At 42.6% G+C, this 20,930-nt stretch overlaps 1 protein-coding gene across 1 annotated transcript; it reads left to right on the top strand.

Annotated features, from left to right (window-relative positions):
- Positions 1–4,540: 4,540 nt before the first annotated feature.
- Positions 4,541–6,241, top strand: Rps29 (ribosomal protein S29). The gene is made up of 3 exons (XM_070027521.1): positions 4,541–4,651; positions 4,901–5,000; positions 6,151–6,241. The coding sequence occupies exons 1-3, from the start codon at positions 4,590–4,592 to the stop codon at positions 6,157–6,159; spliced, it is 171 nt and encodes a 56-aa protein (XP_069883622.1). The 5' UTR covers positions 4,541–4,589; the 3' UTR covers positions 6,160–6,241.
- Positions 6,242–20,930: the final 14,689 nt, after the last annotated feature.

Below are 20,930 nucleotides of genomic sequence, written 5' to 3'. Positions count from 1 at the left end.
CAAATTAAATAAAATACTCTGAGTAATTTTAATTAAAATGTAATTAAAAACTATTGCCCAAAGGCTTGGCTTTTACTCCTTTTGGAATCCAAGTCATAATATCCAGCTGGGTACATATCCCCAGGTGATCTCCATGGAACACCTTGTAAATGGAAATCCTTGGGGTATTCTTTCTGAGAGCTCAATCTTGTACTTTAAGACATGCCATATTTCATCCAGCATGTTTGAGTGTTTTTGGCAAAGGAGATTTTAGGTCATTCTCTCCAAAATATTGCTATATTGTTGTTTAATGTATGTATTCACTTCCTGACTACAGGCTTTCTGGGATCTGAGTCATGAGTGTTATATGCAAGGCCTAGTGTAGTATTTACACAGAGTAGGTATTTAATGCATATTTGTAGAAAGAATAATCAATGGCACACATATGTGTTTGATTTAATACATAAATTTTATTCATTTAACAACATTTAAGAGAGTTCATATTGCACTAGATTCAAGCAAGGTTACATTCAATTTATATTGCTATGTGTAAGTAGCTGGCCATTTGGGAGGGTAGATGCTTCATTTCTCTATCTGGGGAGACAGTGAAATAGATTTTAGATATAAGATTCAAATTAGGCTGGGAATGTGGCTTAGTGGTAGAGTGCTTGCCTAGCATGCATGAAGCCCTAGGTTTGATTCCTCAGTACCACATAAACAGAAAAAGCCAGAAGTGGTGCTGTGGCTCAAGTGGTAAAGTGCTAGCCTTGAGCAAAAGAAGCTCAGGGATAGTTCCCAGGCCCCGAGTTCAAGCACCAGGAGTGGAAGGAAGGAAAGAAGGAAGGAAGGAAGAAAGAAAGAAAGAAAGAAAGAAAAAAAGAAAGAGAAAGGAAGAAAGGAAGAAAGAAAGAAAGATTTAAATAAAAATTGAGCTGAGGGCTGTATACCGGAGGCTTGTTCCTGTAATCCTAGCTACTCAGGAGGCTGAGATCTGAGGATTACAATTCAAAGCCAGCCTGGCCAGGAAAGTTCAAGAGACTCTTATCTCCAGTTAACCACCAGTAAAGTGGAAGTAGCTCAAGTGGTAGAGTATTTGCCTTAAGCTGAAGAGCACTGGGACTGTGCCCAGGCTCAGAGTAGAAGCCCCATGACTGACAAGGAAAAAAACATTGAGCTGAGAGCTTAGCTCAAAACTTACTTAGCCAAAGCCAGGCACCGGTGGCTCATGCCTGTAATCCTAGCTACTCAGGAGGCTGAGATCTGAGAATCTCCATTCAAAGCCAGCCCAGGCAGGAAAGTCCATGAAACTCTTATCTCCAATAAGCCACCAGAAAACCACAAGTGGCACTGTAGCTCAAGTGATAAAGCACTAGCCTTGAGCTGAAGAGCTGAGGGACAGCACTTCAGGCCCAGAGTTCAAGTCCCACGACCTACCAAAAAAAAAAAAAAAACAACAAAAAAAAACAACAACCAAAAAACAAACAAAACTTACTTAGCCAGCACAAGGCTTTGACTTCAAATACAATACAGGTACTACAAAACAACTATAACAAAGCTGAAAGTATAAAAGGATCATATAAAAACACATTTTTTTCCTTTTATCCTGCTAGGAATTAGACAGAGGATCTTGGGTTGGGCCTTTACTATTGAGTCATATCAAACACAAATCTTTTTAAGAATTTACATAGAGGTGTGAAGGGGGAGGAGTTGAGGGTGGGGGACCTGGGGAAGGAGGGACAGAAAGGGAGGGGGAAGGGGAGAGATTTGCTTTCCATTCCTTTGAATTGAGACACATCTCAGTGCTTTGGCCTTTAGGACTCTAGTTTCTTCAGGTCTTTGGACTCTAGGACCTACAGTAGTGTACCTCTGGTTCTGAGGCCTTCAGCCTCAGTCTGAGGTGCCCTTGGTTTTTCTAATTCTGAAGCTTTTGGTTTGAGTCATGCTATTGGTATCTCAGGTTCTCTAGTTTATAGATGGCATGGGAGCTAATCCCTTAATAAATTGTCTGTCTGTCTGTCTATCCATTCTGTTGGTTCTGTCTCTCTGGAGAAAACTGAGTTATACAATATTGGTACCAGGATTGGTTCTAGAGACATTGAATTTTATTTATTTATTTATTTATTTTTATTTATTTTTGGGTCTGGTCATGGGGCCTGAACTCTGGGCCTGGGCACTGTCCCTCAGCTCTTCAGCTCAAGGCTAGCGCTCTACCTTGAGCCACAGTGCCACTTTCGGGTTTTTTCTTTTTGCTTATGTGGTGCTGAGGAATCAAACCCAGGGCCTCATGCATGCAAGGCAAGCGCTCCACCACTGAGCCACCTTCCCAGCCCAGATTTGGAGGTTTTTAATTATGAGTCCAAAGTAGTATATATGATTCCTATTAAGAGATTTATCTAATATATTAATCCCAAATTTGGCAAACCATCAGCAAACTGTCATCTGTTATTAAATCTGAAGACAAAACATTTTCAGAGCAGTAGAAAATTCCCAGAATGCCAGGTACAATTGTAGGCAAGCATAGTTAGAAAAACCCATAGGCAAGCATAGTTAGAAAAACCCAAAGTTTGAATCTGAGATAGCTGACTAGTACCTAGGCCTGTTAAAGACTCCATGAGGATACTACCTGCTTTCACATCACCAGTAATCCATCCAGTAGCTATCAGTGCTTTGTAGACAAAGCCAAAGGTATTTGCAGGCCAGTGTCTGTGGTGTTCTCACTCAGTCCAGATAGGAGAATACAAAGATCCTGCCTCAACAGTTCTCTTGAAAAAGGCCTGTGCTTATAGAAGTTGGTGGAAATACTCTGCTTTTTTTTTTCCTGTTAATTGTGGTGCTTGAACTCAGTGCCTAGATGCTGTCTCTGAGTTCTTTAGCTCAAAGCTAGCACTCTACCACCTTGAGCCATAGCTTTACTTCTGGTTTTCTGGTGGTTTATTGGAGATAAGAGTCTCAGGGACTTTCTGCCCCGGCTAGCTTTGGCCCCCATCTTCAGATCTCAGCCTCTTAAGGAGTTAGGATTACTGGTGTGAGCCACTAGTGCCTGGCATATTCTGCTTCTTTAGTTCAATTACATATCGTTGAGTCAAATAAAGTAGAAAGTGGAAAGGACTCTGACAGAATTGTTTTGTATTTGTACAGATTTTCAAGAGCTAAGGGCAGAATTCGAGGTCATATCTGAGTTTTAAATCTCTGACCCAGCCAGGTGCATGTGGCTCATACCTGTAACCCTAGCTACTTAGGACCCTGAGATCTGAGGATGTTGATTCAAAGCCAGCCTGGGCAGAAAAGTCTATGAGCCTCTTATCCCCAATAAACTACTCAAAAAAAAAAGCTGGAAGTGGTGTTGTGGCTGAGTGTTAGCCTTGAGCACAAAGAGTGGTAGAACCTTGAACACAAGAGGCTCAGGGACAGTGCCCAGGATCTGAGTTTAAGCCTCAGGACCAACCAGCAAAACAAACACATCTCAGATCCTGTTTCTTTCATTACATGTTAGTAACAATGATTGCAGAGACAGATCTGAATGTAGCTGTAAAAAAGATGAATTCACAGTGATTCATTGTATACCCCTACTTGGTGGCAGAGATGGAACCTAGGGTCTCAAGCTCATCAGTAAACTATGGTGCAACGTCCACGAGGTTTCCCTACCCCACCCCCCCTGCTTTTGTTGAGGTGTCTGTTTTCATATTTTATAACATGTTTTATATTGTTTTTTTATATTGTTATTCTTAGATCATAGTGTCAATGATTTGCGGAAGAATCCTAGCAATAATGTAGGTGAAAGAAGTTTTGCGTTCAAGTTGAATTAAAAGAGGTGTTTGAGAGTTTTGCAATTGTGTGGAGTGTATGTGCTGGGGTGGTGCGGGCGCCCCCCAGCGCGTGAACGTCGTAAGTGCAGGTTATTGCGGCTGCCGGTCTGCGTGTGTCCGGTAGGGGTCAGTGTGCCCTCTGGCTGGCGTCGTTTGTGAGTAGAAGTTAAAGGGCGTCGTTCGGGGTGCGTGTTTCGTTTTCCTGCCGCATCGTAATAAATAAGGCGGTTTGTCTGTTTATCTGCATCCCCGAAAAGCAAAAGAGACCGTGTCTCGCTGTGTTGCCCAGGCTGGAGTACAGTGGCTATTCACAGGCGCGATCCCACTACTGATCAGCACGGGAGTTTTGACCTGCTCCGTTTCCGACCTGGGCCGGTTCACCCCTCCTTAGGCAACCTGGTGTCCCCCCGCTCCCGGGAGGTCACCATATTGATGCCGAACTTAGTGCGGACACCCGATCGGCATAGCGCACTGCAGCCCAGAACTCCTGGACTCAAGCGATCCTCCGGGCTCAGCCTTCCGAGTAGCTGGGATTACAGACGCGCGCCACCGCGCCCGGCGGGCGGATCCGCGGCAGAAAGCTACTAGAGCTTCAGCGCCGCTGACGTCACCGTGGGCCCGCCCAACCTGGCTCGGATTGAACCCTTTCTCCCCCCTCCCCCACTTCCGGGACAGTGTGGTCTCACTGCGCACGCGTTACGTTCCAGCGCTGCCTTCTGGGTAAATTGTCTCAAAAGAAAAGTTTGAAGAGCGCATGCGTGTAGCCCTTCTCTCCTTTTTCCTCGTTGGACCTGTGGAAGCAAGATGGGTCACCAGCAGCTGTACTGGAGTCACCCCCGAAAATTCGGCCAGGGATCTCGCTCTTGGTGAGGGAACAGCGTGTGGTTCTGGGGGAAAGGGACTGAGGGTTTTGAGGCTTCTGAGAATCCCAAGTAGAGGAGGCCTCGGGAGGCCCGGCGGCGGCGGGGAGGCCGACCGGCCGGCGCCGCCATGACGAGGCTGCGGTGGGGCTGCTAGGCCCGGCCCGGCCCGGCCGCGGGAGGGGCGGGGGTCCTGTGATGCCTGCCACTTGCACGAAACACACCATCTCCACTCTCCCCCCCCCCCCCCCCCAGCCGCGTGTGCTCTAATCGCCACGGTCTGATCCGGAAGTACGGGCTCAACATGTGCCGGCAGTGTTTCCGCCAGTATGCGAAGGACATCGGCTTCATTAAGGTAGGCGTCCGCCGGCGCCATGCTCCGTCTTCTTCCTCCGTGAGGTCGCCGCCGGGGTGGCTTAGCGCCATTTTCCGATGTGCTGGTTGGCTAGGCTGTGAGTGGAGGATTAATGACGCCGAGCAGTCAGATGAGTAAAATAAGAGTATGGGGAGGCAGTGAAGGGCCACTTTGGACTCTTTTTTTTTTTTTTTTTTTTTTCGGTGCAGTTTTACAATCCCAACAGGTTTGCAAAACCTGGTAATGTTAAGCAGTAGTTCGCATGCTTGGTTTTGGTCATATGAATGATCTTGGAGATTTGGGGCCAGCCAGACCTTTATAAAGGCCTGCCTTTTGATGGTTTTATGACTTTGATTGTGAGGCTTCTTTGGCTCCTAAAAATGAAGTGCTTGGCTTTTAAAAAAACAGTGGATAAGCCGGGCGCTGGTGGCTCACGCCTGTAATCCTAGCTACTCAGGAGGCTGAGATCTGAGGATTGCGGTTCAAAGCCAGCCCGGGCAGGAGAGACCGTGAGACTCCTATCTCCAATAAACCACCAGAAAACTGGAAGTGGCGCTGTAGCTCAAGTGGTAGAGCGCTCGCCTTGAGCTGAAGAGCTGAAGGACAGCGCCCAGGCCCAGAGTTCAAGCCCCACGACCGACAAAAAAAAAAAAAAAAAAAAAAAAAACAGTGGATACTAAATTGCTCCCATGGTTCTTGAAAAGTTACCAACTTCTATATTATTTGGAATATGGTAGCAAGGAGAGCCTATTAAAAAGTGCCTTTGTGTTGTAGTTAGTGGATGTAAGTTGTTATGGGAGAGATCTCAGTTGCAGTAGTGATGGCAAGGTGTCTTTAAGTTTATGCCTAATGTTAGAGTACCTAATGACTTATGTTAATGTTAAAGTGAATGGTGCTGGCCCCTAGCCCTATTTTCTCAGGTTACTTAATAGTTATTCTGAGCATTTGGTACAGTACTGTTGTACATGGGAAAGTCTTTGAGGGAAAGAGACTGACAGTGCTTAAGGTTACATTCTGAAGTGGGTATTTGAACTACTTAGCTCTTAGTAATTATAGTAGGTAGTGTAAATATTTTGCAGTGAGCCAGTATTTGTGAATCAAGTTGCAATTTGCAGTGTTTTAAAATGATTCCTTTTTTTTTCTTTTTCAGTTGGACTAAGTGAATGGACTATCCAAGACTTCACGACCAATGAAAGACCATATTTGTATATAAAATAAAAATTCAAGAAGCCTTCAACTTATGCTTAACATGACTAGTTAATTGGTTATAGAAGTTTGGTAAATACTAGTTCTGTTTTTAACTTTTGTTTTATTATGTGAAGTGCCTTCTATTTTGAATACCTAACAATCTTCAGAGTCATTAACTTGTTGCCTTGAGCTGGGCCAGTGAAAGTAAATGTATTGAAAAAGATAATGGAGGTCAGCCCTGCATTTGCTCAGATTGTGGTCTTAGCATTTGGCACATTTTATAGAGGGAAGCTTGCAGAATAAACATAATATAGCAGGGAGCACTGACTGAGTAGTAGTTAGGTCTAGCAACTAATTTTGAATACATAGACATATGTCTTGATGGAATATATATTCCATCAAGACAGGCTGTGGATGATTGATTTTCAGTTGGTACAGCAGGACCTATATTATTCTGATACAGCTAATCAGTGTATACTGGTACTGGGCCTTGGCCTTATGGCTTATGACTGGTGTGCTGCCACTTCAGCTACATTTCCACTAATGGATTTTTGCTGGTTAATTGGCTTTCCTGCTGGGGCTGGCTTTTGAACTATGGTCCTCAGATCTTGCCTCCTGAGCAGTGAAGATTACAGGATAGACCCATTGGTGCTGGCTAGTAGGTGAATTTTTTCTTTTTTTTTTTTTTCTTTTTGCTTATGTGGTGCTGAGTAATCGAACCCAGGGCCTCATGCATGCAAGGCAAGCGCTCTACCACTGAGCCACCTTCCCAGCCCCATAGGTGAATTTTTTCTATTCCTGTCAGAATGCTCTTAAACTACATATTTTCTTAATTAAATGGTACAGAACCTCAGGAAGCTCAGCTTGTACTCAAGTGAGTTGATCACAGCAATAAAATCTTATTAATTGAATTTACTGCGTAGGTCCTGTGAGGAAAATATTTCTAGATGGAATTTCCTAGTGACTGGCAGAAAGTCAGGGGAGCTGCAGTAGCTTTCTTTTTTTAGGGGGGTGGGGGCTGGTCCTGGGTCTTTTTTTTGGGGGGGTGTCCGGTCGTGGGGCCTGAACTCGGCCTGGGTGCTGTCCCTCAGCTCTTCAGCTCAAGGCTAGTGCTCTACCACTTGAGCCACAGTGCCACTTCTGGCTTTTTTTCTTTTTGCTTATGTGGTGCTGAGGAATCGAGCCCAGGGCCTCGAGCATGCAAGGCAAGTGCTCTACCACTGAGCCACCTTCCCAGCCCATGGTCCTGGGTCTTGAAATCAGGGCTTGGGTGGTGTCCCTGAGCTTCTTTTTCCTCAATGCTAGCAGTCTATTTGAGCCCCAGCGCCTCTTCCAGCTCTTTGTTTATGTGGTACTGAAGAATGGAACCCAGAGCTTCATGCATGCTAGGCAAGTACTATACCACTAGGCCAATTTCCCTGAAAATACTTTTGCCCCCAAGTATCAGGAGCTGTTTTCTTCCATATCACAGCACAGGGTAAGATGCTTTGTATATTAATAGAAAATCCTCGGTGAAAATTTAGACTTTGATGGCAAAATAGAACAGAAGCCATAAAGCCAGGTTGGAACAGCCATTGGAACATAAAGGATGTACATGCTGAAGTCTGAATCTGGCCTTAGTCTATTCCAGCAACTAAAAAGGAGTACAGTGTGGTTTGGACAATAGATTTGGAGACTGGAAGTCTGATCAAGGGACCAGATTATGGATGTACCTTATTCAGGTTTCTGGATTCTTAGATAACTGTCCTGTTGGTTTTCATGTGGTAGATGAGGAAAGTGAGTTTTCTTCTACTTTGTAAACACATTAATCCTTCATGTCCTAATCACCTCTCAAGTCCTCACCTAAAACCATCTCTTGGAAGGATTTCAAATAGCTTTTTGGGGGATAGACCCAAACACCTAAGCCATAGTAACTCCTTTACTGGAGCAAGTCTGTGAGATCTAATCCTCATTTTGCACAAGTGAATCAACTACAGATAGCCAATTTTCTAAATTGTAAATGTCTTAACATGCAGAAATAAAAGTACATATGGGTAGTCATCAAAATAGGAATATTTTTCAGTAAAAAGTAGTTTGTACATGAGTTGCAATTTCATGATAAAAAGTATACAGAAAGCAACTCCTAAACAAACATGCTAGAATGTTAGTGCTGGCCTGTAGTAGAATTGTAGGTGATTAAAGCAGTGTTTGATTCAAGCTCCTTTAGGGATGGGGTGGGGTATCCAGCAATAGTATGGGCACTTACCCAGCTCATTATATCTTAAGATTTTTCTAACACTAAGTTCTGGTGTTGCAATGATTTCGGTGGTTTACTGCCCATTGACACTAATTCCATGTGATCTTGTACACAAATCTCTTGAAGTGAAAAGCACCAAATACTTTTCTAGAATATTATTTCCAGGATAACCTTTCCTCATCAACTGTCCCTCTTAACTCATGCTTTACAGAGATTATATTCCACTTTATTTAGATTATGGTAGTATATGACATCACGTTTTGCAATGAAAATGACAACACCCATGTTCATGCATGTAATCCTAGCTACTCAGAAATTAGACCTAGGGAGCATGGTTCGAAGCCAGCTAGGGCAGGAAAAGTCTGTGAGACTGACCTCTGGTTAGCTACCAGAGTTGGAAGTAGGGCTGAGGCTCAAGTGGTTGAGGACTACCCTTAGCAGAAGAGTACAGAGTCAGTACGCAAGCCTGTCATTACTGGTAGGAGAAACTATATGATTCCAGTTGTATGCCTGCAATCCTGGCTACTCAAGAAGTTGAGATTTGGGGATCTGACTATGAAGCCAAAGTCAGTCTAGACAGAAATGTCTTGAGACTCCATATCCAATTAACCACTAAAAAAGCTAGATTGGAGGTGTGGCTCCAGTAGAGCACTAGCCGTGATAGAAAAAGCAGTGTTTTAAGCCACTGTACTGTCAAACAAAAGTAGCTAGTACCTTACAGATTTGGATATTTGCGTAGGCAGAAGAAAGTATTTTTTGTTGGTATTAAAGATACAAGAATGTTTCAATAAAAAGGAGGACTGGGGATGAGGCTCTGGTAGAGTGCTTGCCTAGCATACATGAAACCCTGGGTTCAATTTCTCAGTACCACATAAACAGAAAAAAACGGAAGTGGTGCTATGGCTCAAAAGCACAGAAAGGCTCAGGGACAGCCCAGGCTCTGAGTTCAATCCCCCATGACTGGCCAAAAAAAAAAAAAAGGCCTTTCCAGGTGTTAGTCTAGGACATAAAAGGTTTAGTTTCTTGTTCATACATAATGTTTAAATGTGTCTATGTGTGTTTGACAGTATAATGGCTTGAGCACTTTTGCTCACGTATGTTAGTTACACAGAAGCCAAGATGAGATTATTTTTGCTAGTTCTAGGTTCCCTCTTTCAGTTTTAAAACTAAATGTGAGGTGACATCTACATAGGCTAATTATCATTCAGAGTTGAGCTCAAAGTCACTTAATCAATTAGAAAATATTTTTAAAAAGGTGGAACTGAGCTAGATACTTAAGCTGATTCTAGACTGCATCCTGACTGCTATAAATGAATGCTGTTCCCTGATAGACCTTTTGAAGGCCTGCAGAACCATAATGCTCTGTCACCACCACTCTTAACCCCCAAACAGTTTCCTATCTGCTTATGAAAACATCCCTTTTTGCCTGTGTAGTTCAAAAAATCATTATATGGGGCCAGGACTCTTTGAGGTGGTATGTGTAGACTCAAGTAGACCCAGTCCCAAGAAGACCCAGTCCCAAGAATACAAAGGTTCTATTTCAGGAAACGGCTGTTTAGCCAAAATGATCACCCTTCCCAAAGGATGTAACTATCCAGCTATGTACCTTCTTGCTTTTCTGTTCCTTTGTCAGGTCCTCTCATTTCTCCAGGCTGGCTTTTGGTGTCTCAACAACTTATCCAACCCAACATAAAGCCCTTTATTATTTCTGGTAACCTTGAAATACATAACATTAATGAATAGAAAATATTACATTCCCATTGAAAAAGATGAAAGGGAGAATAAAGTATCTGATAAAAGATAGGGATAAGGACAGCCTGATGTTCAGAAAGTCATGCCTTCTTTCTGTGTATATTACAATGGTTCTATCACCAGGAATGCAACCTCTCAGTGACCTTTCTACAACGAATTTTTGGAAATGACTTTGCATTTTCCCACTTTATATTCTGGGTTCAGAAGGGGAGCAATGTTGCCTGTGTATATGAATTTAGCTGTTGCAGCAGTGAGAGGGGAAAAAATAGCTTAGTCTAATCATCTTTTAAGAGTGTAAGTACCAGTAGTGTGGTGCATATTGTGCAAACCAATAGTAATTATGCTGATCATGGAGACAGCTCCCCTGTGCAGACTAGCTGAGACTCCATTGCCAAACATCAGGCATTAACAGCAAGGGCTAGAAAAATCAATAAACCTTTTCCCAGGGAACCAAGGATATGTGGGTTACTAAAATCCCTAATAGTTTCCCATAAAGATTAATGTCTTGTTATATTAATGCTAAAGAAAGTTTGTATTTTATTTCGTGAATAAGATTACAGATCAAAGGACTAGTTGACAGAGTGATAAACATTCATGCCAGCACAGATAAATCAATAAAAGAATAAAATAAAAAGAAATGGCACCTGCTGCTTAGCAATCTATTTAGAACTTCCACCATGCTTGTGTGTAGAATTTTTATTGGTGTTTCACTAGGTATATGTGATTGATTGAATCATTAACCAGGTAACTGAACTGATCTCCACTCTAGAGGTCAGGCTAGCTCAAAGCTCCAAACTTCTAATCACATGGATAGCTATTTTCGTGGATGACTGACCCCATCCTGACTCATCTCATCTCTTAGAATAAACCCAAATGTGATCCAAGGGTTCCTGAATAACAGACACACCAGTGACTCCGGAAATTCCAATTATATCTCCTTCTGAAGAACCAGCAATGAAGGCCAAATCCTTTATTGTATGGCAGAAAGTATTTGAAAACATATGGTATACACTATGAAATACAACAAACACAAGATTATTGGACTTCTAAACCTAACCAAAATCCACACCTAATCTGAACCTAATCTGAACCTAACCTAATTATAAATATAACCCTAACTATAACATTGTTTTCCTTTACATATATATATATTTACATATATATATATTATATATATTATATATATTATATATATAACATATATATTTACATATATATATATATATTTCTTTTTTTTTTTCCCCCTTTTAACTCATCTGTATTGTCCCTGATCTTTTTATTTTCATCAGTCATGGGGCTTGAACTCTGGTTACTGGGCACTGTCCCTAAACTCTTTAGCTCAAGGCTAGCACTCTTTTTCTTGAGCCACTTCCAGTTTTTCTGATGGTTTATTGGAGATAAGAGTCTCACGGCCTTTCCTGGCCTTGCTGGCTTTAAACTGTGATCCTTAGATCTCAGCCTCCTGAGTAGCTAGGACTGCAGGCGTGAGGCACCAGCACTTGGCTGTCCCTGGCCTTTTTTGTTCAAGACTAGTGCTCTACCACTTTGAGCCTCAGCACCACTTCCAGTTTTCTGGTGGTTAATTGGAGATAAGTCTCATAGACTTTATTGTTTAGGCTGCCTTCAATCCTCACATCTCAGCCTCTGAGTAGCTAGAATTACAGACATGAGCCACCAGCACCTGGCTTATTTGCTACCTTTTAAAGCAAAATATGACCTGGGACTACATCCATGCACAAGCCTCGCTGAGTGACTTTAAGGGCTTTACAACATAACACCTAGGGAAGTTTACTTTTATTTCTCTAAATAGTATTTTTCTTTGGAAAACAATACCCATTTTTTTTTTTTTTTTTGTCGGTCGTGGGGCTTGAACTCTGGGCCTGGGCGCTGTCCCTCAGCTCTTCATCTCAAGGCGAGCGCTCTACCACTTGAGCTACAGCGCCACTTCCGGTTTTCTGGTGGTTTATTGGAGATAGGAGTCTCACGGTCTTTCTTGCCCGGGCTGGCTTTGAACCGCGATCCTCAGATCTCAGCCTCCTGAGTAGCTAGGATTACAGGCGTGAGCCACCAGCGCCCGGCAACAATACCCATTTTTAATACGCTATTCCTAATGGTAAGCTTAAACCTAAACCTAATTTTCATTTTTATGCTAACTCAAAAGCTTAGGGACTGGGAAGGTGGCTCAGTGGTAGAGCACTTGCCTTGCATGCATGAGGCCCTGGGTTCGATTCCTCAGCACCACATAAGCAAAATGAAAAAAGCTGGAAGTGGTGCTGTGGCTCAAGTGGTAGAGCGCTAGCCTTGAGCTGAAGAGCTGAGGGACAGCGCCCAGGCGCAGAGTTCAGGCCCCATAACTGGATCCCCCCCAAAAAAAGTTTACCTTAATCTACCCACTAAACCTAACCCCAACCTAGTGTCTAATTCTAAACTTAGTCCTAACCCCTGATCAACCCTAACTGCATTCCTAACCCTACCCCTAATTCTAACCTAGCCCTAATTTCAATGTATCCAATGTAGGTTCAATGTAAATATTTTGTTATTTCTTTCCACAAAATTTTATACAGCATCTGCTGCTCTCGGTTTAGCAGACATTTTCCAACTGCTACCTAGCCCTGCTACTGGTTGTTGTGATTCTTAATAATTTTTTTGTCTAGTATTTTCAATAGCTCAATAAATCACAATATTTCAGAGGTCCCTCAGACTGAAGAGTTTTGGTTTAACATCTTCTATTTTTTAAAAAATTTATTTAATACCAGTCCTGGGGCTTGAACTTGGCCTGGGTGCTGTCCCTGATCATTGTCCCTTAAGGTTGGTGCTCTAGCATGTGAGTTCCATTTCTGTTTTTTTTTTTTTTTTGGGCAGTTTATTGGAGATAAGAGTATCATGGTCTTTACTGCTCTGGCTGGCTTTGAATCATGATTCTCAGATCTCAGCCTCTAGAATAGCTAGGATTACAGGTGTGAACCACCAATACTCAGCTTGAACCATGACTATTTGGAAGGGTAAAAATGATTATTAGTAAAAGAATGGAGCTAATGATAAATTATTTTGCAAAATTATTTTCTTCAGAACGTGGATGAATCCAAGGGACAGACATTATGTCATAACAAAGTAGTCATAACAAAATGTGGCTATATTCTTGAGTCTTCTTTGCAAGGATAATGAGCTGTCAGGGAGAAGATAGGAGGCAACTGTGTTTTCTGTTGTAGTTCTGATGTTAATGCATGCAAGGGCCTTCCAGAGACAGTCCTTCCCTGTACTTAGGGTAGAAAAACTAGATAAAGTTAGAGGGACCTTGATTCTGAGGCAGCTTCCAATAATTCTCAGCATAGCAAGCTGTCAGTATTTGAAATAATGTGATTAGCATGCAGATGGTATTAGTGAGCTTTCCATTCCTGTGGCAAACTCAACTTATAAGGCGCAAAGTCTTATTTTACCCCTTGGTTACTTGACCCCCAACACTTTGGACACATGATGAAGTAGAACATCATTGTGGGGAGTGTGTGGTGCAGTAAAGCTATTCACTTCATGGAGACCAGAGAGGGGAGGGGGGGGGGAGGAAGAGAGAGAGGAGGAAGGAACATAAGTTCCAATATACCCTTTAAGATATGTCCCTCAAACTTTCTCTAATGAGGCCCTAGCTCCTTAATTTTCCCACCACCTCCCAGGACTGCCATCACCTGGGAATCAACCCTTCAAACACACAAGCTTGGGGGAGCAATTAAGATGCAAGCCTTAATATTGATTAAAACCAGTAAAGGAGGGCTGGGAAGGTGGCTCAGTGGTAGAGCGCTTGCCTTGCATGCATGAGGCCCTGGGTTCGATTCCTCAGCACCACATAAGCAAAAAAAAAAAAAAAAAAAAAAGCCAGAAGTGGCACTGAGGCTCAGGTGGTAGAGTGCTAGCCTTGAGCTGAAGAGCTGAGGGACAGCACCCAGGCCCAGAGTTCAGGCCCCACAACCGGACCCCCCCAAAAAAATCAGTAAAGGAGGACTAGCGTGTGGCTCAAGTGGTAGAGCATCTGTCTAGTAAGTGTGAAGCCCTGAGCTGAAACCCCAGTACCACCAAACAACAACAACCATAACAAAACCCAACCCACCTGGAAAGAAATTCACATAGGATTAAGTCCACAGGACATGACACAGAAACTGCCAGCTGGCCTCTCCAGCCATCACATGGACACCGCTTAATTCGCCAACAAGGATGTGGGACATATGAAGTGTTGTCATCCAGGAAAATTCAAGCTTCCATGTGCAGGGTTTTTGTTGTGACCCACTGACCTCAGCTACATAGACTCTGTTCCCTAGAGGTCCTATTGAGCATGGCCCAAGGTTCAGGGTGGGGAGGGGGTGAGGGAGAGAGGGTCATTTTTATGAAGTATAATATTCTGAGGGCCAGAGTATAGTGTCTGGGAAAACTGGGTCATATGAGTTAGTACTTTATTATACAACTAGAAAGAGGAAAAAAGGGTTTGCCAGTGTTATGGTAGATGGACACCTGTATGCTGTCTGGAAGTGTGAGTCATTGGACCATTATTCCTGTGTTAGAAAGAAATAAGGACCCTAGCTTAGGAGTTAGGTTACATGAAATTTTTGTTAACAACTATATTATACAGCATTGGTCAGCCTCATGTTTTTCTTCTGTGAAATGAACGGGTTATCATATTCTTTTTAGCCTTTTCTTTTGTGGTATGAAAATCTTTATTGAAAAATGCAGTCTTAATTTGCCATAGTTTGAATTTGTCTCTCAAAAATATCATAGGTGGTTGTTAGTTCCTTAATATTGTGACAATAGCTGGGTGCTGGTGGCTCACATCTGTAATCCTAGCTATTCAGGAGCTGAGAGATCTAAGGATCATAATTCAAAGCCAGCCTGTGCAGGAAAGTTTGTGAGACTCTTATCTCTAATTAACCACCAGAAAACTGGACATGGCTCTGTGGCTCAAGTGGTAGAGCACTGTCCTTGAACTGAAGAGCTCAAGGACAGCACCCGGGCCCAGAGTTCAAGCCTTATGATTGAAAAAAAAAATTGTGACAAGTACCTGAGAAAACCATTCTTTTTTAAATTTTTTGTTGGGCCTGGGGCTTGAACTCAGGGCCTAGGCACTGTTCCTGAGCTTCTCTGTGCTCAAGGTTAGCACTCTGCCACTTGAGTCCCAGCACTACTTCCAGCTTTTTCTGTTTATGTGGTACTGAGGAATGGAACCTAGGGCTTCATGCATGCTAGATAATCACTCTACCACTAAGCCACATACCCAGTACTGTTTTAGGATTTATTTTTGCTCACAGGTCCTGAAAGTTCAGAATGGCTTTATTATTTTGGGTATGAGGAGGCAGTGAGTATAAAGAGGAGAAGGCTGTTGATCTCACGGAAGTGAGGAAGCACAGAGTATTACAGGAAGGGGCCAGGACAAGACTTACTCTTCAAAGTCACATCCAGAGTGATATACCTTCTTCATCTAGGCCCTGCCTTCCAAGTTCTAGCTCCTTTCAGTGGTCTATTTACATTTTGAATCCCTAAGTAAATAATTAACTAGACCTGTGACGTCACTATCTAATTGTGTCTGGAAAACCCCCAGACCCAATCAGAGATACGTTTAGTAATTTTCTAGATGTCTGCCAATCCAATTAAGTTAACAATCAGGGTTAATCATCACAACCCCCCAGTGCAATGGTAGTGGAAGGTAAGACCTTTTGGTGGTGGTGGTGTTTTTTTGGTCCAGTCATGGGGCCTGAACTCTGGGCCTGGGCGCTGTCCCTCAGCTCTTCAGCTCAAGGTTAGCGCTCTACCACTTGAGCTCTACCACTTGAGCCACAGCACCACTTCCGGCTTTTTTCTTTTTGCTTATGTGGTGCTGAGGAATCGAACCCAGGGCCTCATGCCTGCAAGGCAAGCGCTCTACCACTGAGCCACCTTCCTAGCCCAGGTAAGACCTTTTGGGACTGTTTAAGTCATGAGGTCTTTATCCTGATGAATGAATTAATGTTGCTATCATGGGAGTGAACTCCTTATAAAAGAATGAGTTAGAACCCTTGCTGGTGGCTCACGGAGGCTGAGATCTGAGGATCAAAGTTACTCAGGAGGCTGAGATCTGAGGATCAAAGTTCAAAGCCAGCCCGGGCAGGAAAGTTTGTAAAACTCTTATATACAATTAACCACCAGAAAACTGGAAGAAGTGCTGTGGCTCAAAGTGGTAGAGCACTACTAACTATCCTTGAGCTCAGGGACAGCACCCAGGCCCTGAGTTCAAGCCCCATGACTGACCAAAAAAAGAGTTTAATTCATACTATTTCTGTTCTTCCCTGTGTTTTTGCACTTCTGCCATGAGATGGCGCTGCAAGAAGAACCTCACCAGAAGCTGACACCATGATTTTGGAATTCCCAGACTCTAAAATTGTGAAGAAATTAATGTCTCTTCTTTATAGCTTATCAGTCTGTACAATACTGTTATATCAGTACAAGATGAACTAGAACACTTTGCTTGCTATATCAAACAATATTTCTTTCTTTTTAAAATTTAATTTTATTGTCAAGGTGATGTACAGAGGAGTTACAGTTACATACGTAAGGTAATGAGTGTATTTCTGATGGAACATTGTTATCCCCTCCCTCATTTTTCTCCCACTTTGCCTCCCCCAATTTCCCCCTCCACCCCAAGTTGTAAAGTTAAGTTCCAATGTATTGTCTTGTGAGTATCGCTGTTGCATTGGTTCACCCTTTGTCCTTTGTCTCACCTTTTTGTTGTTCCCCTTCCCTTCCCCAAATCAAATAAACATATATACAAGACACAGGGTACAAAAATAAAAAACAGTGACAAGAGGGGATAAACCTATGGAAAAAGAAAAGAAATAACTTCACACAGTACATTAAAAACAACAACAACAATAACAACAACAACAACAACAACAACAAAACCTCTTGTTTCCATATCTTGGGGTTCATTTCCATTAGTACCATCTTATATGGTTATATGTACATAGCTATTTTTTTTTTCCGTCGTGGGGCTAGAACTCTGGGCCTGGGTGCTGTCCCTCAGCTCTTCACCTCAAGGTTAGCACTCAACCACTTGAGCCACAGTGACACTTCCGATTTTCTGTTGGTTAATTGGAGATAAGTGTCTTATGGGGGCTGGGAAGGTGGCTAAGTGATAGAGTGCTTGCCTTGTATGCATGAGACCCTGGGTTCGATTCCTCAGCACCACATAAGCAGAAAAAGCCGGAAGTGGCACTGTGGCCAAGTGGTAGAGCACTAGCCTTGAGCTAAAGAGCTGATGGACAGTGCACAGGCCCATAGTTCAGGTCCCATGACTGACAAAAAAAAAAAGAGTCTCATGGACATTCTTGCCCAGGCTAGCTTTGAACCATGATCCTGAGATCTCAGCCTCCTGAGTAGCTAGGATTCCAGGCATGAGCCACCAGTGCCCAGCTGTACATAGCTATTGAGCTATTGTGATCCTCTGGTATCCTAGATATATACTAATTATTACAAATGAGGGAAACCATGGGGCATGTATTTCTTTGGGTCTGGCTCACTTTATTTAATATGATTTTTCCCCAAAGTCTTTCCATTTCCTTACAAATGATGGAAGCATAGAATTCCATTGTGTATATATACCACATTTTCTTGATCCATTCATCTACTGAGGGACATCTGGGTTGGTTCCATATCTTAGCTATGGAAAATAATGCTGCAATGAACATAGTTGTGCTGGTAGCTTTGGTATGGCCTTGTTTGTGGTCCTTTGAATAAATGCCCACAAGTGGGATTGATGGGTCATAGGGGAGCTCTATGTGGAGTCTTTTGAGGAACCTCCATACTGCTTTCCAGAATGGTTAAACAAGTTTACATTCCCAGTGTAGTAGTGTTCCCTTTTGGCCACATCCTTGCCAGCATCTATTGTTATTAGATTTCTTCATAATGACCATTCTAACTGGGGTGAGGTGGAATCTCAATGTTGTTTCAATTTGCATTTCATTTTTTTTCTTTTTGTCCGTTATGAGTCTTGTACATTGGGCCTGGGTGTTGTCCCTTAGTTCTTCAGCTCAAGGCTAGTGCTCTACCACTTGAGCTACAGCGCCACCTCCAGCTTTATGGTGGTTAATTGGAGATAAGAGTCTCACAGACTTTCCTGTCTGGGCTGCCTTTGTGATCCTTAGATCTCAGCCTCCAGAGTAGCTAGGATTACAGGCATGAGCCACCAATGCCTGGTTTGTATTTCTTTTCTTTTCTTTTTTTCTTTTTTTGTCAGTTGTGGGGCTTGAACTGTGGGCCTGGGCGCTGTTCCTCAGCTCTTCCGCTCAAGGTGAGTGCTCTACCACTTGAGCTACAACACCACTTCCAGCTTTTTTTTCTGCTTATGTGGTGCTGAGGAATCGAACCTAGGGCCTCATGCATGCGAGGCAAGCACGCTACCACTGAGCCACCTTCCCAGCCCCTGATTTACATTTCTTTATGGCCAGAGATGTTGAACATTTCATATGTCTATTGGCCATTCTTATTTCCTCTTCAGAGAAGTCTCTCTTTAAGTCTTTAGCCCACTTATTAATGGGGTGATTCTACTTATCTTGATAGCTATGTCCTTTGGCATGCAAAAGCTCTGCAGTTAAATGCAATCCTGTGTATCCAACCTTTCTTTGATTTGTTGAAACAATACTTCTTTCTTGTATATGTTACCCTTTTATAAAATTCTGAGTAACAGATCCAGATAGGTGACTGAACATGATTTTTATAGCAGGCAACTGTTAAATTTGGGCTTTTCAGAGAGAGGAAAGTTAAAGATTTGTGCTGATATGTCTATATTATCTTCATCCATGTCAATTTTGTTTATGTTTATCATCTCTCTCTCTCTCTTTTTATTCATCTATCCATCTATCAATATCTCTATCATGTATTTCATGTTTCTCCTTTTATTCTGTCTCTTTACGTGTGGAACAAATGAACAGAATGGTTTTGTGTGTCTCACTATTTCCTGACTCATTCACTCTATAATCAATGACTTTAGCTCTGTGTGAAAAACATGTTTACTTTCTACCTTGCTCAATACCATGCTATATAGAAAAATGAGATAATGTCTGTAATGTTTCTTTTTTTTTTTTTTTTTTTTGGGTCCGGTCGTGGCCCTGAACTCTGGGCCTGGGTGCTGTCCCTGAGCTCTTCAGCTCAAGGCTAGCGCTCTACCACTTGAGCCACAGGGCCACTTCCGGCTTTTTTTCTTTTTGCTTATGTGGTGCTGAGGAATCGAACCCAGGGCCTCATGCATGCAAGGCAAGTGCTCTACCACTGAGCCACCTTCCCAGCCCCTTCTGTAATGTTTCTTGATAAAAACTGATCTCTGCCTTGTTATAAGTACTGGGGCCCTGGGTATCCAGGCCTTACCTAAACATAAGCTAATAAACTCTATGAATGCCTTAAGCCAAAGAAAAAAATGCATGGGTCTGTCTGGAATTAGAAGATTGTATAATTTCTCTACTCTTGGGCAAGTCTGAAGGCAAATTCTCCTAGGAGATGAGGGAGAGAGATGGAGAGATGTGGAAATAGAAAAATTGAGAAATAGAATAATGTGACATATTTCTAGGGAGACGGAATAAATAGGACTTTTTCCTAATGCCTGTAAGTTATAATGAATTCACATCATCTACCTGTGGCAAAGTCCAGGCAAAGTTCTTCAAAATAGCTTATTTGGTATCTTTTCTCTTTGTGAGCTATATTTACATGGAGATCACTGTTTTATTTTATTTTATTTGGGTCCGGTCGTGGGGCCTGAACTCTGGGCCTGGGCGCTGTCCCTCAGCTCTTTAGCTGAGTGCTCTACCACTTGAGCCACAACGCCACTTCTGAGATCACTGTTTTATATTGTTCTCTAGTCCCCAAGTAATCCTTCCTGTCCCAGTGAAGAATTCTTATTTTTACAATTAAACATATCAATTGGATAGTTATTCGGCAATAAAATGTCAATGGGTTGGGACACCAGTGGCTCACATCTCAGGAGGCTGAGAGCTGAGGATTATAATTTGAAGCCTGGGCAGAAAAGTCAAGAAGATTCTTATCTTCAATTAATCAAAATGAAGTAGGAAGTGGAGATGTGGCTCGAGTGATAGAGTGCCAGCTTTGAGTAAAAAAGCTAAGGAACAGTGCCCCAAAATGTCAATGATGTGAGATGCAGTAGGAGAGTAATCTCATCCTCTGTAAAATAAGCATAAGGATGTCTACCACATTGAAGTATCAAATGAGTTCATGTGTGAAAGTCCAATATGAATGCCTTTGGGTGGCATAGGACCTTGAAGGTGGAGAACTCCAGCAAAATACATCCTCCAGGCATCTGAACACTTGTGGGCAGGTTTGACATAAGGGAACAAACACCTAAATTTTGCTGTTCAGCTACGTAGTTACCCAGAATGGGATTCATCGTGACTCAAGGAGCGTGGAGTGAATATGGCCTCCAGGGAGCAGTATTGCAAGGCACCTAGAACAAGTGGTTTGGGCATCCCTGACAATCACACTTCTGCATCCCAGTCTCACTGCCACTGTCTTTACTGCAGCAATACTGGCAGTGGTCAGGCTCCTGATGCAGAGATGGTAGGTCTGCTAACAGAGGGACTTAGTATCTTTTACACTAAAACCATGAAGTATTCGACCAAGCAGCAAACCCAGGAAAATCAAAGTGAATAAAACCAAACTATCAAGAGATCACAGAGACAATTATCCATGGTGAGAACTGTTTAAAAACTTATTTTTTCTAAATTATATTAAGTGAA

This window comes from Dipodomys merriami, unplaced genomic scaffold (assembly GCF_024711535.1).
Source record: "Dipodomys merriami isolate MVZ:Mamm:240054 unplaced genomic scaffold, mDipMer1.0.p SCAF_1, whole genome shotgun sequence".
In the NCBI taxonomy this organism is placed as follows: Eukaryota; Metazoa; Chordata; class Mammalia; order Rodentia; family Heteromyidae; genus Dipodomys; species Dipodomys merriami.
The sequence above is the reverse complement of the archived record's forward strand: the minus strand, read 5'-3'. Positions and strand labels throughout refer to the sequence as shown.